This window comes from Cetorhinus maximus, chromosome 10 (assembly GCF_964194155.1).
Source record: "Cetorhinus maximus chromosome 10, sCetMax3.hap1.1, whole genome shotgun sequence".
NCBI lineage: Eukaryota > Metazoa > Chordata > Chondrichthyes > Lamniformes > Cetorhinidae > Cetorhinus > Cetorhinus maximus.
This window is the reverse complement of record NC_135888.1, coordinates 127616092-127630371: the sequence shown is the minus strand read 5'-3', so window position 1 is coordinate 127630371 and position 14280 is coordinate 127616092. Positions and strand designations below refer to the sequence as shown.

Genomic DNA, 14280 nt, shown 5'->3' with positions numbered 1-14280 from the left:
AGATGAGGAGAAATTTCTTCATCCAGAGAGCGGTGAGCCTGTGGAATTCGTTACCACAGAAAGTAGTTGAGACCAAAACATTGTATGTTTTCAAGAAGGAGTTAGATATAGCTCTTGGGGCGAAAGGGATCAAAGGGTATGGGGAGAAAGAGGGAGCAGGCTATTGAGTTGGATGATCAGCCATGGTCATAATGAATGGCATAGCATGCTCGAAGGGCCGAATGGCCTACTCCTGCTTCTAGTTTCTATGTTTCTATGTAAACTGGTGACAAGGATAAATCAGATCCAGCGCTGTCCCTCGCCCAGCGATTGTGAGTATCTAAGATAATTAAAAGGAAAGGAAGATACACTCAGCTGAGATGCCACAGTTTGGCAGAATCAATCCCTTTGAGCCAGCCGCAAATGACTGGTCTCAATACATAGAATGTCTTGGTTACCATTTACAAGCCACTGAAATCACAGGGGAAGAAACGAGGAGAGCGATTCTCCTCAGTATTTGTGGGAGCAAGACCACAGTTTAATTCAAAGCTTGAGAGTACCCATTGCCCCTGATTCAAAGACCGTCAGTGAATTAGTGAATCTCATTAAGGAATATTTTTGACCCAAGCCCTAAGTCACAATACAGAGGTTCAGGTTCAATTCACGGAGTAGAGCCCCAGGGCAGACCATTGCTACTTACAGGGAAAAATAAAAACTAACGGAATATTGTGATTTTCGTGAAACCCTAAGTGATATGCTCAGGGATTGTTTGTTCTGTGGTGTGCAAGATGATATTATTCAGCGAAGATTGCTGGCTGAAGTGGATCTTGATTTTAAGAAGGCGTTTGTGGTGGAAAGCACTGTAAGGGTTTCACAAGCAATTCAAGGTGTACAAAATGGAGCCATTTTCCAAGTTGGGTGGGAACGGTCAGTCAAAAGTGGTGTGAAAAGCCAGGATGAGAGTGATGAGGTTCAGATGTTTCCAGAATCAGCTGAGGCAGAGAGAGAAGAAGAGATTCTCGGAGTCTGAAGAGCGGAGAGTTTCAATTAAATTGTTTGCAGCAAAGAATTCCATTTTCCTTTGATCACTTTGGGAATTCTGCCTCAACATTTTGATTCATTGTGGGTCAGAACACTAATGGAAATGAGCCCATATTAATGTTAACAGTAAATATTCGACCTGTCTTAGGGAATTTACCAAAATTGAAGTTTTTTATTATTCATTAATGGGATGTGGGCGTCACTGGCTAGGCCAGCATTTATTAGCCATCCCTAATTGCCCTTGAGGCAGGTGGTGGCGAGCTGCCTTTTTGAACCATTGCCGTCCATGTGGTATTACAAGGGAGTTCCAGGATTTTGACTCAGTGACAGTGAAGGAACGGTGATACGGTTCCAAGTCAGGATGTTGAGTGACTTGGGGGGCATCTTGTAGGTGGTGGAGTTCCCATTCATCTGCTGCCCTCGTCCTTATAGATGGGGGATGTCAGAGGTTTGGAAGGTGCAGTCGAAAGAGCCTTGGTGAGTTGCTGCAGTGCATCTTGTAGATGGTACACACTGCGTCACTGTGCTTTGGTGGTGGAGGGCATGAATTTTCAAGGTGGTGGATGGGATGCCAATCAAGCAGGCTGCTTTGTCCTGGATGTTGAGCTTCTTGAGTGTTGTTGGAGCTTCACTCATCCAGGCAAGTGGAGAGTATTCCTTCATGCTCCTGACTTGTGCCTTGTGGATGATGGACAGGCATCGGGGAGTCAGGAAGTGAGGTAGTCACCCCAGAATTCTCAACCTCTGATCTGCTCTTGTAGCCACAGTATTTATATGGCTGGTCCAGTTCAGTTTCTGATCAATAGTAATCCCCTGGATGTTGATAGTGGGCGATTCAGCAATGGTAATGTTATTGAATGTCAAGGGGAGATGGTTGGATTCTCTCTTGTTGGAGATGGTGATTGCCTGGCACTTGTGTGGTGAGAATATTTCTTGCCACTTATCAGCCCAAGCCTGAATGCAGACTAGGTATTGTTGCATGTGGGCACATGCTTCAGTATCTGAAGAGTCGCGAATGGTGCTTAACATTGTGCAATCATTGCCAACATCCCCACTTCTGACCTCACTGTAGGGAAGATAACTATATTGATGGGAATTGAGAGAGCGAACCTTAGAGAAAACAGTGCTGAAGGTCAACAGGTGAAAGTTGTGAGTCAGCAGGAGACTGCAAGGCTGAGGGAAAACAGCTGAGACATATGGGTAAGATATTAACTTATGCAAAACCCATCCACTTACTCAGAGTTAGAATTAAGCACATATAGACCAGTAAAGTGTGAAGCTTGATCCCAGGCTATTCTGGGTCATCATAGTTTTCTGAAACTCTGCACTTTTGTAGAGCCTCATCCATAGGATAAGAAGGAAGGCTGTCCTGGCCAATCACCCAATCAACTGCAGGCCAATCACCCAATCATCTCCTGGCCCATCGCCCAATCATCTCCTGGCGAATCAACCAATTATCCCCTGGCCAATCACTCATTTATCTTCTGATCAATCACCCAATCATCCTCTGGCCAATTACACATTCATCCCCTGGCCAATCACCAATCACCCTCTGGCCAATCACCCCATCATCTCTTGGTCAATCACCCAATCATCCTCTGGCCAATCATCTGAACATGTCCTGGCCAATCACCCAATCATCTGCTGGCCAGTCACCCAATCATCTCCTGGCCAATCACCCACTCATCTCCTGGTCAATCGCCCACTCATCTCTTGGCCAATCGCCCACTCATCCCCTGGCCAATCACCCAATCATCTGCTGGCCAGTCACCCAATCATCTCCTGGTCAATCACCCAATCATCTCCCGGCCAATCACCCAGTCATCTCCTAGTCAATCGCCCACTCATCTCTTGGCCAATCGCCCACTCATCTCCTGGCCAATCGCCCACTCATCTCCTGGCCAATTGCCCACTCATCCCCTGGCCAGTCGCCCACTCATCCCCTGGCCAATCACCCAATCAGCACCCAGCAAATCATCCAATCATCACTCAGCTAATCACCCAATCATCCCCTGGTCAATCACCCAATCACCACCTCAACAATCATCCAATCATCTCATGGGCAATCATCCAATCGTCTCCTGGCCAATCACCCACTCATTCCTTGACTAATCACCCAATCATCCCCTGGCCAATCACCCAATCATCATCCAGCTAATCACCCAATCATCCGCTGACAATTTATACAATCATCTGATGGCCAATCACCCAATCATCCCCTGACCCCTCACCCAATCATCCCCTGACCCCTCACCCAAACATCACCCAGCCAATCATCCAATCATCCCCTGGCCAATCACCCGATCATCTCCTGGCCAATCACCCAATCATCCTCTGGCCAATTATACAATCATCATTTGGCCAATTGCACAATCATCCCATGGTCAATCACCCAATCTTTACCAAGCCAATCACACACTCACCAAGGCACACTCCCTCCCCCATTCCATATCCAGCCAATCATCTGATTATTCCCTGGCCAATTACCCCCAATCATTTCCTGGTCAATCATCCAATGCTTCCCCAATCAATCATTCATGACTAACCCGTCTCTGCCAATTGCCTCCAGAAGTGTTGTTGGTCAAATATAGGTCACATCTAAATGATCGGTAGAGATGGAGTAATATCAAGTGGCATGTTATTTACCCAGCAGAGCAACACTGGATAAAATTTACTACATTACTGACAGCTAGTCTTATTGCAGAAGGAAGAGGAAATTTAACATTTAGAACACTTCTACTTAAGTTTAATAAACCTTAAAGTTGTTAAAAAGAGGTGTTCCTCTTCAGCTTTGTGGGGCACATTTTGACTTTTGATGTTAAACTGTTAACATGTGAAAACCTATGATTATGAACTTTAGTAATGTAGAGTGCAACAGAATGTGAAAAGTAAGAGGTTATTGTAGAAAAAAGAGCAGAAGAGATAAGAACTTTATATGAAAGTTACAAAGAGTAAAACCTGAGACACTTACTATTAGCCTTCAGGTAAAACGGAATAAAAATCTTTGGAATGTTTTGATGAAACAAAACACATATCCAGTTCCTTCCGTCTCTATCGGCTTTCTGAATTTTCAATTGTAAAAAATCTTCCTGTTTCTCTTCCTTCAATGTTTTCTCTACAGCAGTTTTGCCATCACTATTGATCCAAACAAGTCTCATTGATTCAGTGACATCAGAGACAGAGCAGGTCAGGGTAACGGTGTCTCCCTCAGTCACTGCATCAGACGGTTCAGCTGTCACTGTGTAAACAAGAAAATCATTTAGATTTTAAACATTGACTTGATCATTGAAAACAGCAGTAACATTCTGTCTCCTACCTTTAACTGTGATTAGTTTAATGGTCACCATTTTATACTTCCCCGAAATACATGTGTAAGCTCCAGCATCATCAAACAGAATAGGGACAATCCTTACACTGAAATTCTTGCCATTAAAATTTGTCTCTGTGGGGACCAGACGATTCCCAAAGTAGGTCCTGTTTACATCGATGGGCTGAGATTTTGATGCAGAAGCTATTTCTTTCTTTTCACTCTGAAAATAACGCGACCTCCAGGTCCATTTAGTTTTATTGCACTCAAAGTAAGTTTCACAAATCAGGTCGAGTTCACTGTGATCTGTGCTTGACCGATAAAGTGTGTATTTCTTGTGGTGTAAATCTGTAACAGAGAGACAGGAGACAAAGTGTTAGGTTTTTATAGCTGCTGGGATATGCATCTCCTGAATTCCCACAGGGACACGCAGTGCTCTCCAGGCAAATGTCAGTTGGGAGTGTAGCATTGGGACAGGGAAATTGGCCGGGAACTGAATACACTGGCTACTGACCCAGCCTCACTATTAGTTAAACACTGGGCTTTGGTAAAAAGACCATCTGTGCCAAACATGGGCCCCATCAAAGAGATATAAAAAATAAAAAATGGTGGAAATATTCAACAAGCCAGGTAGCAACTGTGGGAGAGAGAAAGAGTTAATGTTCCGGTCTGTGGCTTTCATCAGAACTACGTTCTACATAAGTTCATGAAATATTAACCCTGTTTTTCCAGCATTTTCAGTTTTGTTTTGGATTTCCAACATCCATTGTATTTTGTTCTTTTCCCATCAAAGTGATGTAGTTTCCCTTTGGACTGTTGATGATGAACAATTTGGTCAACTCTCTGCGAGGGATTATCCATAAATGCCTCATACCCATTGTATTGAGCACCTCTGGCCCCCTCAGTTTGTAAACCAGAGACAGAGGTAGTCAGGTTCATCTCAGGGTGGAATGTTAGCCAGACTTAAAACATAAAGCACCAAGGGCAAACTTGGGCCAGGTTTAGTGTGTAGGAGGGTTGTTTAGAGTTAATTTGTTTGAGTCAAATAGTCCACACATTGGTTTCGGGCACTATAGTGTGTCCATTATTTTGAACTTATACACAAAGCCAGGTTAAATCGATTGAACTAAGTGAATCTGATCCCAATTCTTATTCTATATGTTCACTCACTGTGAAATAAATCAGTTTAACAATCACCGTTGGCCTTGTCTCAGCAAGGGGTTCTTCTGGGTCACCCTTAAAATGATTAAAGAAGCACACATGTGATGAACTTGAATATCCAGTTCAGGTCACAAGGGGGTCTTATTCTTACACCCCGAGATTATGCAATCAGACATTCTGATATTGAGCAGTATGTGAACAACTAAATCTAGAGCACAGTTGTGAGTTACCAGCTACAATGCACCTCAGAGAATGTCTCAGGAAAGACCTTAATCTTCTAACACTGGCATTGGGTACCTTTAATTTCTTTATATTTCTCTCTTCCAGCATTGACTGGAATGGCATTTGCTTTTTTAATTGATGGATTTTATCATTTTTGATTCATAGATATGAATTGAAATGAATCCAGTGAATTGAAATGAATCCAGTGAATTAACCTGTTTGGTCTGCACTGGAGTGTTGCTTTGGGTTGCATTAGAGTGCTAAAGTTGGAGTTTGGTGAGAGAAGGAGTTCAGTGAAGAGGGAAGGAAGTGATCCTTTCATTTTCTACCTTTCCTCAGAAAGCAGAGCGGTGGCCTTGGTAAGTAGGACCTGGTGAGTATTTCTTCTGTCCTTTATATTCTCTAAACTAGAGGAAGTAAAAGTAAATGGAGTAATTTAAGGCTAAGTCATGGTAGGGCAGCTCAGACAAGTGGAATGCTCCTCTTGTGTGATGTGGGAAGCCAGGGACACTTCCAGTATCCAGGGTGACCACGTATGCAGGAAATGTTTTCAGCTGCAGTTAATCGAAATCCGCATTTTGGAGCTGGAACTGTGGCTGGAGTCATTGTGGCGCATCCACAAGGATGAGATCTTTGTGGATAGCATGTACAGTGAGGTGGTCATACCACAAGTAAAGAGTGTACAGGCATAAAGGGAATGGCTGACTGCCGGATAGAGTAAAAACACGAGGCAGGTAGTGCAGGAGACTCCTGGGCCTGTCTCCTTCTCGAACAGGTTTTCCGTTATGGATACCGCTGGGGGAAATGGTTTATCAGGGCAATGCAGCAACAGCCAAGTTCATGGCACCATGAGTGGCTCAGCTGCACAGTGGAAGAGGAAAAAGAGTGGGAGAGCAATAAGGATAGTGGATTCTATTGTAAGGATAAACATTTCTGTGGCCACAGACATGACATCAGGATGGTATGTTGCCTTCCTAGTGCCAGGGTCAAGGATGTTACGGAGCAGCAGCAGGACATTCTGAAGGGGAAGGTGAGCAGCCAGAGGTCGTGGGCCATATTGGTACCAATGACATAGGTTAAAAAGAGGGATGAGGTCCTGAAAGCAGAATACAGGGAGCTAGGAAATAAGTTAAAAAGCAGGACCTCAAAGGTAGTAATCTCAGATTACTCCCAGTGCCACGTGCTAGCGAGATCAGGAATAGGAGAATAGACCAGATGAATGCATGGCTGGAGAGATGGTGTAGGAGGGAGGAATTTAGATTCCTGAGGTGTTGGGACCGATTCTGGGGAAGATGGGATCTGTACAAGTTGGATGGGTTATACATTCCTTCCTGTCACAAAAACACAACAGGAAAAGTGGCCCAACCATGGCTAACAAAAGAAATTAAGGATAGTATTAGATCCAAAGAGGTGTCATATGAAGTTGCTAGAAAAAGTTGCAAACCTGAGGATTGGGAGCAGTTTAGAATTCAGAAATTAATGGGAACGAAAGCCAAAAAATCTCCAGGGTCCGATAATCTACATAGCAAGTTACTAAAGGTGGTGGCCACAGAAATAATGGATTCATTGGTTGTCATCTTCCAAAAATTCTGTAGGTTCTGGAACAGGCCCAGCAGAATGGAGGGTGGCAAATGTCGCCCCAGTATTTAAAAAAAAAGGGCAGGATAAAACAGGGAATTACAGACCGGTTACTTGAACATCAGTAGTAGGGAAAATGTTAGAGTCCATTATAAAGGATGTGATAACAGGGCACTTAGAAAATATCAACGGGATTAGACAAAGTCAGCATGGATTTATGAAAAGGAGATCATGTTTGACAAACCTACTGGAGTTTTTTTGAAGACATAACTAGCAGTATAGATAAGGGAGAACCAGTAGATGTGGTGTATTTAGATTTTCAGAAAGCTTTTGATAAAGTCCCACATATGAGGTTAGTGTGCAAAATTAAAGCACGTGGGACTGAGGTAATATATTGGTATGGATTGAGAATTGGTTAACAGACAGGAAACAGAGACTAGGAATAAAAGGGTCTTCTTTGGAATGGCAGGCGGTGACCAGTGGGGTATTGCCAGGATCAGTGCTTGGGCCCCAGCTATTCACACTATATATCAATGATTTGGATGAGGGAACCAAATGTAATATTTACAAGTTTGCTGATGACACAAAACTAGGTGGGAAAGTGAGTGGTGAGGAGGATGTAAAGAGGCTTCGAGACAATTTAGACAAGTTGAGTGAATGGGCAAATACATGGCAGATGTAGTATAGTGTGCATGAGTGTGAAGTTATCCACTTCAGCAGGAAAAACAAAATGGTAGACTATTATTTAAATGGTGATAGATTGGGAAATGTTGATGTACAAAGGGATCTGGTTATCCTTGTACACCAATCACAGAAAGCAAGCATGTAAGTGCAGCAAGCAATTAAGAAGGCAAATTGTATCTTGGCCTTCATTGCGAGAGGACTTGAGTACAGGAGCAAGGGTGTCTTACAGCAGCACCACAGGGCCCTGGTGAGACCATGCCTGGAGTATTGTATGCAGTTTTGGTCTCCTTACCTAAGAAAGGATATACTTGCTATAGAGGGAGTGCAGCGAATGTTCACCAGGCCGATTCCTGGGATGGCAGGATTGTCGTATAAAGTGAGATTAGGTCGAATAGGCTGTATTCACTGGAGTTCGGAAGCATAAGAGGGGATCTCAATGAAATATATAAAATTCTGACAGGGCTGGACAGACTGGATGAAGGGATGATGTTTCCTCTGGCTGGGGGGTCTAGAACAAGGGGTCACAGTCTCAGGGTATCAGGTAGGCCATTTAAGACTGAGGTGAGGAGAAATGTCTTCACTCAGAGTGTGGTGAACCTGTGGATTTCTCTACCACAGAAGACTGTGGAGGCCAAATTACTGAATGTTTTAAAGAAGGAAATAGATAGATTTCTAGACTCTAAAGGTGTCAAAGGGTATGGGGAGAGAGCAGGAGTATGACGTTGAGATAGAGGATCAGCCATGATCATGTTGAGGTCAGAATGACCTATTTCTGCTCCTATTTTCTATGTTTCTATCAGTTCTCATGTCCCCATTTTATATTTAGACCCATGTTCCAGAGCAAAAACAAGGAACACATTCTGCAGTAAAAGACCACAGTGATGTCTGTGATCACTGTACTTTGTGTGTAATAGTTTTATATCAGTAACTATTTAATATCTACTGCAAGGTAGCTCTGGACTTACCCCAATCCACATCAACTTTTGTGTTTCCAGTGAGAACAATGGAGTTATTTTCCTGCACTTCCCATGTATAGAGATTCTGGTTTCCTGCTCCAACATGTCTGACTATCAGATAGACAGTGTTATTCAGATGGATCTCATCAGTGTTCTTCCTCCCGTTCTGCTGAGATGAGCCTCTCTGTTTCCAGTGAAGACTGACTGTATCTGAGAGCCTGGAGATGGTACAACTGAGGGTGATGTCACTGCCCATGACAGGCCTCTGGGAATCGGACTCAACTGTAAAAACAGATATATGATGAGTATAAAAGCAAAATACTGCGGATGCTGGAAATCTGAAATAAACTTTACATACTGGAAAATCTCAGCAGGTCTGGCAGCATCTGTGGAGAGAAGAGTCACGTGGATTCAGATTGTTAACTCTGTTTCTCTCTCCACAGGTGCTGCCAGATCGGCTGAGTTTTCCCAGCACTTCCTGTTTTATTATAAATGATGGGTGTATATTTGTTCATAGGCTTTCTAAAATATTATATTCAACATTATCTTTTAATCCAAATGGACAATCAGACAAATGCTGACCTGTTGTGTGAAGTGCTGCCAATCAATATTTCCCTTATAATGTTTACTGGCTGCCTCATCTTCCACGTTTACATAGGGTTTTATAATATCTAAAGGGATGTCTTGTGTCACAGTGGGTAGCCTTTGAGCCAGAAGCCCTGAGTTCAAGTCCCAGCCGAGGGCTTGACGGCCAAGGAAGGTGCATCCATAGCACAACCAAACAGGTTGAGCATCAATCTGCAAACCCTCCAGACAAACATCAGTGGCAAGGTCAGCCATGTGATGGAATGAATGTTGGAGCTTTGACTGTAGCTCCAGGCTACAATATGCATGTAAAAGTGTGTGCTGCTACAACTCAGACTCTCTGAGTGAACTGTAACACGCCACCACTGCATAAAGGCCAGAAACAGACCTTGTGGCCCAACGAGTCCATTTTGTACTCCACACAAATCTCCTCCTATCTTTCGACATCTAAACGTAACATCATAATCATCTGTTCCCTTCTCCTTCATATGCTTGTCTAGCTTCCCCTTAAACGCAATTATAGTATATGCTTCCATCACTCCCTGTGAAAGAAGAATTACACATTCTCAACACTCTTTGTGTAAAGAGGTTTTTTTCCTTCTGAATTCCCAATTGGGTTTCTTGGTGACCATCTTAAATATTGTGCTCATATATGAGTTCATGGTGTTGGGGGTAATACAGTGGCACGGATAGAGGATTGGCTAACTAAGACAAAACAGAGAATCGGAATAAATGGGTTTTTTTCATGTTGGTAAACTGCGACCAGTGGAGTGCCACAGGGATCAGTGCTGGGCCACAACTATTTACAGCTATATGAATGATTTGGATGAAGGGACCATGTATTGTAGCCCAATTTGCTGATACAAAGATAGACAGGAAAGTAACCTGTGAGGAGGATACAATGGGCAGAATTTTAGTGGCCCCCATCAGTGGGTTTGCAGGTGGCGGGGAGGCATAAAATTACCTGGGTGGCCTTACCGCTACCTACTTGCCAGCCTCCGACCCGTCAAAAATTTTGCAGCGGGGTCCTGTGGGGGTGAGGCCTCTCCTCTCCCTAACTGAGGCCCTTAAGTGGCGAATTACTTTCCTTGTTGCAACCCATGCCAACTATTCATTGTTATATAATTTGTTCCTAGATGTTCTTCTATTTTCTCCTTTCGGAGCAATTCCATGTTTTTTCCAGCATTCATGTTAAGCTGATGGGTCTATAATTCCCGATGTATATTCTGTTCTCCTTATTAAGTATAGGAATTACATGAACTATCCATCAATTCTCTGGCACTATGCCTTTTCCTAGCAAGTTATTAAATATGAGTAGAAATGCCACTACTATCTCTTCCCTAGATTCTTTTAAAATATGCAGATGCAATTCATCTGGGCCAGGTGCTTTATCCTCTTGATTAGCTTATTCAATGCATCCTTTTTTAATTTTAAATGCACTTATCTCATTACTTATGTCATCACTAAATGTCAAGACTACATGTTCCAGCGCCCTGGTAAACATAGAAGTGAAATAATTATTTAATATTTCTGTCATCTCCCTATTGCTACCCATTGTATTTTCCCATCTATGTTTTAAATGTCCTAATCCAACCTCAGCCTTCCTTTTCTATTGATGTGCCTGTAAAATATTTTACTACTTTATCTGACGTTCCTTGCTAATTTAATTTCACTGTTCCTTTTTGTCTTCCGCTGGTTTTTTTGACTTCTCTCCTAATCTTTTTGTATTCTCTCATATTATGCACTGCTCTGCTGTGTTTTAAAAGTATGCCACTTTCCAAACCCCAGCTGTTCCCTTATGTCTTTATTTATCCATGGAGTTGTACTTCACTTTTCACTTCATGTATTTTTCCTGAACTATGTTCAAGGCTGTTTTAAAAGTTTCCCTATGTTGTTTATGCATCAGTGCTGTCAATTTTACATCCCGACTTTATTCCCAGCCCCTCAAAATTAGTTTTTCTCCAATCTATTAATCCGATTTTCATCATACTTTTGCCCTTCCCTCTCACCATCTTAAATCATATTATATTATGATCACTATTATCTAGATGTCCCTCTACTTTTGCTTCTCTTATTTGGTCTGGTTCATTCATTATTACTTGATCCAATAGTGAATATTCCCTTCTTGGGCTTTTTACATATTGGGTTAGAAAGCTGTCCTGTACAAATTGTAGGAACTCCATTCCCTTACCCCCTTTATACAACTCTTAGTTAGAATACCCTGTGATTCTTATTCTATGAGCAGAATTTAACCGGGTGGCCTTAACATTGTCTACCCGCCCACCCCTGGCCCGTCGGAACATTTACAGGGGGTTGGTGGAGGCACAGTTGGGCAGGTGAGGCCATTGGCAGCCCACCCACCCTCGCTTAAATTGAGACCCTTAAGTGGCCAATTACTGGCTACTTAAGGGCCGCTTCCCGCCCAGCCGCAATTTTCAGACCCGCAGGAGGAGGTCAAGGATGGGGTAGGGATGTCCGACAGATTAGCCTACTCGCACCTAGGATGGGTTGGTGGGGGGGGCCTCCATAACTGGACCCCTTCCTGATCAGGATGCCCCTGGGTCTGCACCTCCAAGTGCTCCCTCTCTCACTGGTCTTTCCAACACAAACCCCCATTGCTGCATTCCCCCCATTACCCACCATCACCACCTCTCACAGCCTGATTATCATACTTAAAGTTACAACCTGACTCCTTGGAGCCGGTTAGTCGGCTGTCGACATCCAACCTTCATTAAGGCTGGAAGTGAGCCAGTTGGATGTATGTTTAGGTCAAGATAGTTTCTTTTTTAAAACTTTAATCCCCACCCATCAGAAATCTGCCCACTTTTTTTGGTTAAAATTCTCCATTGGGCCAACTCCATCATATTTACAACACACAGTTCTATCTTTCCACCACCTCTCTTAACCCTCCCATTGCCTCTGTGCTGTTAAGTCATTTGCCTAATATCTTTGGAAAACCATCATCTTCAGCCCTTGTCACAAACTCCAAATTCCATACTGTGGCCACCAGCTCCATTCCCCTCCATGGCCATTGTCCCTGGAATTTTAGGAGGATGTACATGTAGCTGTGAACAACTGCTGATGCTAACAAAATTACTAACCATTAGTGCATCCACTAGTTCTCATGCACAGAAGATTTTTAATGAATTAGCTGCTTTCATTGAGAGTTTCATTCTGGATTGAATGACAGAACTGGATGATCATGACACGATCCTCACATTATGTGAGGAATATTTGTGGAATTGTTCACATAAAACCACATTATTGAACATTTCCCAGTCCTTGCCCTTACCTTTGATCCCAAATACTTCAAACTGTTTCAGGATTTTCTTACTGGGCTGTGTCTGGCTCCAGGTAAACAATCCTGCAAGTTCAAAGGTAGGATTTCTCATTCTCACGTTAAGGGTACCCCAGTCCTCACAGATCCTCTGAGAAATGTCTGATATTTTATCGTACTCATCGTTCCATTGTAAAAACCACTGCTGATCTTTGCTGTGAAAAGTTCCTAATTGTTTTGTAGTTTGTTGCACTGAGTGTGGTCTCCATTCCCAGACAATGGAGCCATTTCCAGGATTGTCTGGTCCTTTCAATACAAAGTTCCCCTCCTGATGGAGGAAATAAATATCATTCCGGCTTCCTGCAAGGAAAGATGAAAAACATTTTAAAATCAGATAGCAATCTCCCCAATCAAATCTGTGCAATTATCAAACTATAGAAAATTTGCTTTCAATAATCTATTAGTTACAATGCATTTTAGAATTGACACAGGAGACACATCCCAGTGAGGAATTGTATAGAAGAAAGTCTATAATATTAAACTTATTATATTGTATTATTGTTCCTCGGACATTTTCATACCATGGCAAAAAATTACATTTATATATCTCTTTTGATGAAAAAAAACTGTTCTTCCCCCTTTGCAAAGAGGAGAGGAATATATATATAAAAGCATTGAAAGACAAAAAGCAATGGCATGAAAGTTAGGAGATATAGCTAAATGTTCTAAAAATGAATTTAAAGAAGATTTTTTAAAGGATTTTTAAGGAGAATTGGAGATGTGGTGAGATTTGTTTATAATTCCAGATAGTGGCTGAAGATTGAAGACCAAAGGTATTCAGGCAGGTGGTGAGAAATGAAGAGGGAGAGCTTGGTGCCCTCAACATTTACAGGCTTGGTGATCCTATGTCTGCACATGATATCACCAAAGTCTAAAGGAAAAGGAGGGAAATCTATATTTTGAAATACCTAGCTGCCTTTTTCAACTTAGTTTAATTTTTGCATGTATCTAGCTGTTTATGTAATTAGAGCAGAGCAAAGGCACAGAGCTTTAGGTAGATATTCCCACCCTCCATTTGGGTGGGGAGCACATTCTGGAACATTTCATACCATCGCCCAGTTACTAACTATCCCTAAAACTTCACAGTCATGATGGACTGCTGCAAACTCTCCTATTCAAGCACATACCACCTCTTAAGACAAGTTCCCCCCCAACCCCCCCTTTATTGGGGTCTAGGTTAGCAAATGCAAAGTGTTCTCCACAATCTGCACAATCTTCTCCAGCAATCCTAAAAGTAGATGAGGAATAGGCATTTGCTGATCTTTCAAGAGTACGTTCATACTTTGGTTTCTTTTTCAACCCTTCCTTTCAATGCCTGCTATCAGCACATCACTAAATTTGAGGAACCAAGGTGGGAAAATGCATAGATCTCTGGCAACTGGTCACCCACTTTCCAAATGCACAGAGAGATTGTGAAATTTAACATGCTG

General features: G+C 42.6%; 1 protein-coding gene across 1 annotated transcript in view; it reads right to left on the bottom strand.

Moving 5' to 3' along the window:
• LOC144685352 (uncharacterized) overlaps positions 1–14280 on the bottom strand; it is a 160212-nt gene that overhangs the window by 116330 nt on the left and 29602 nt on the right. Inside the window, exons 5-7 of the mRNA XM_078549761.1 lie at positions 12806–13150; positions 8938–9210; positions 4337–4675 (exon numbers count right to left, since the gene is read on the bottom strand). Coding sequence (XP_078405887.1) covers positions 4337–4675; positions 8938–9210; positions 12806–13150 — 957 coding nt within the window. The remainder of the gene's footprint in view (positions 1–4336; positions 4676–8937; positions 9211–12805; positions 13151–14280) is intronic.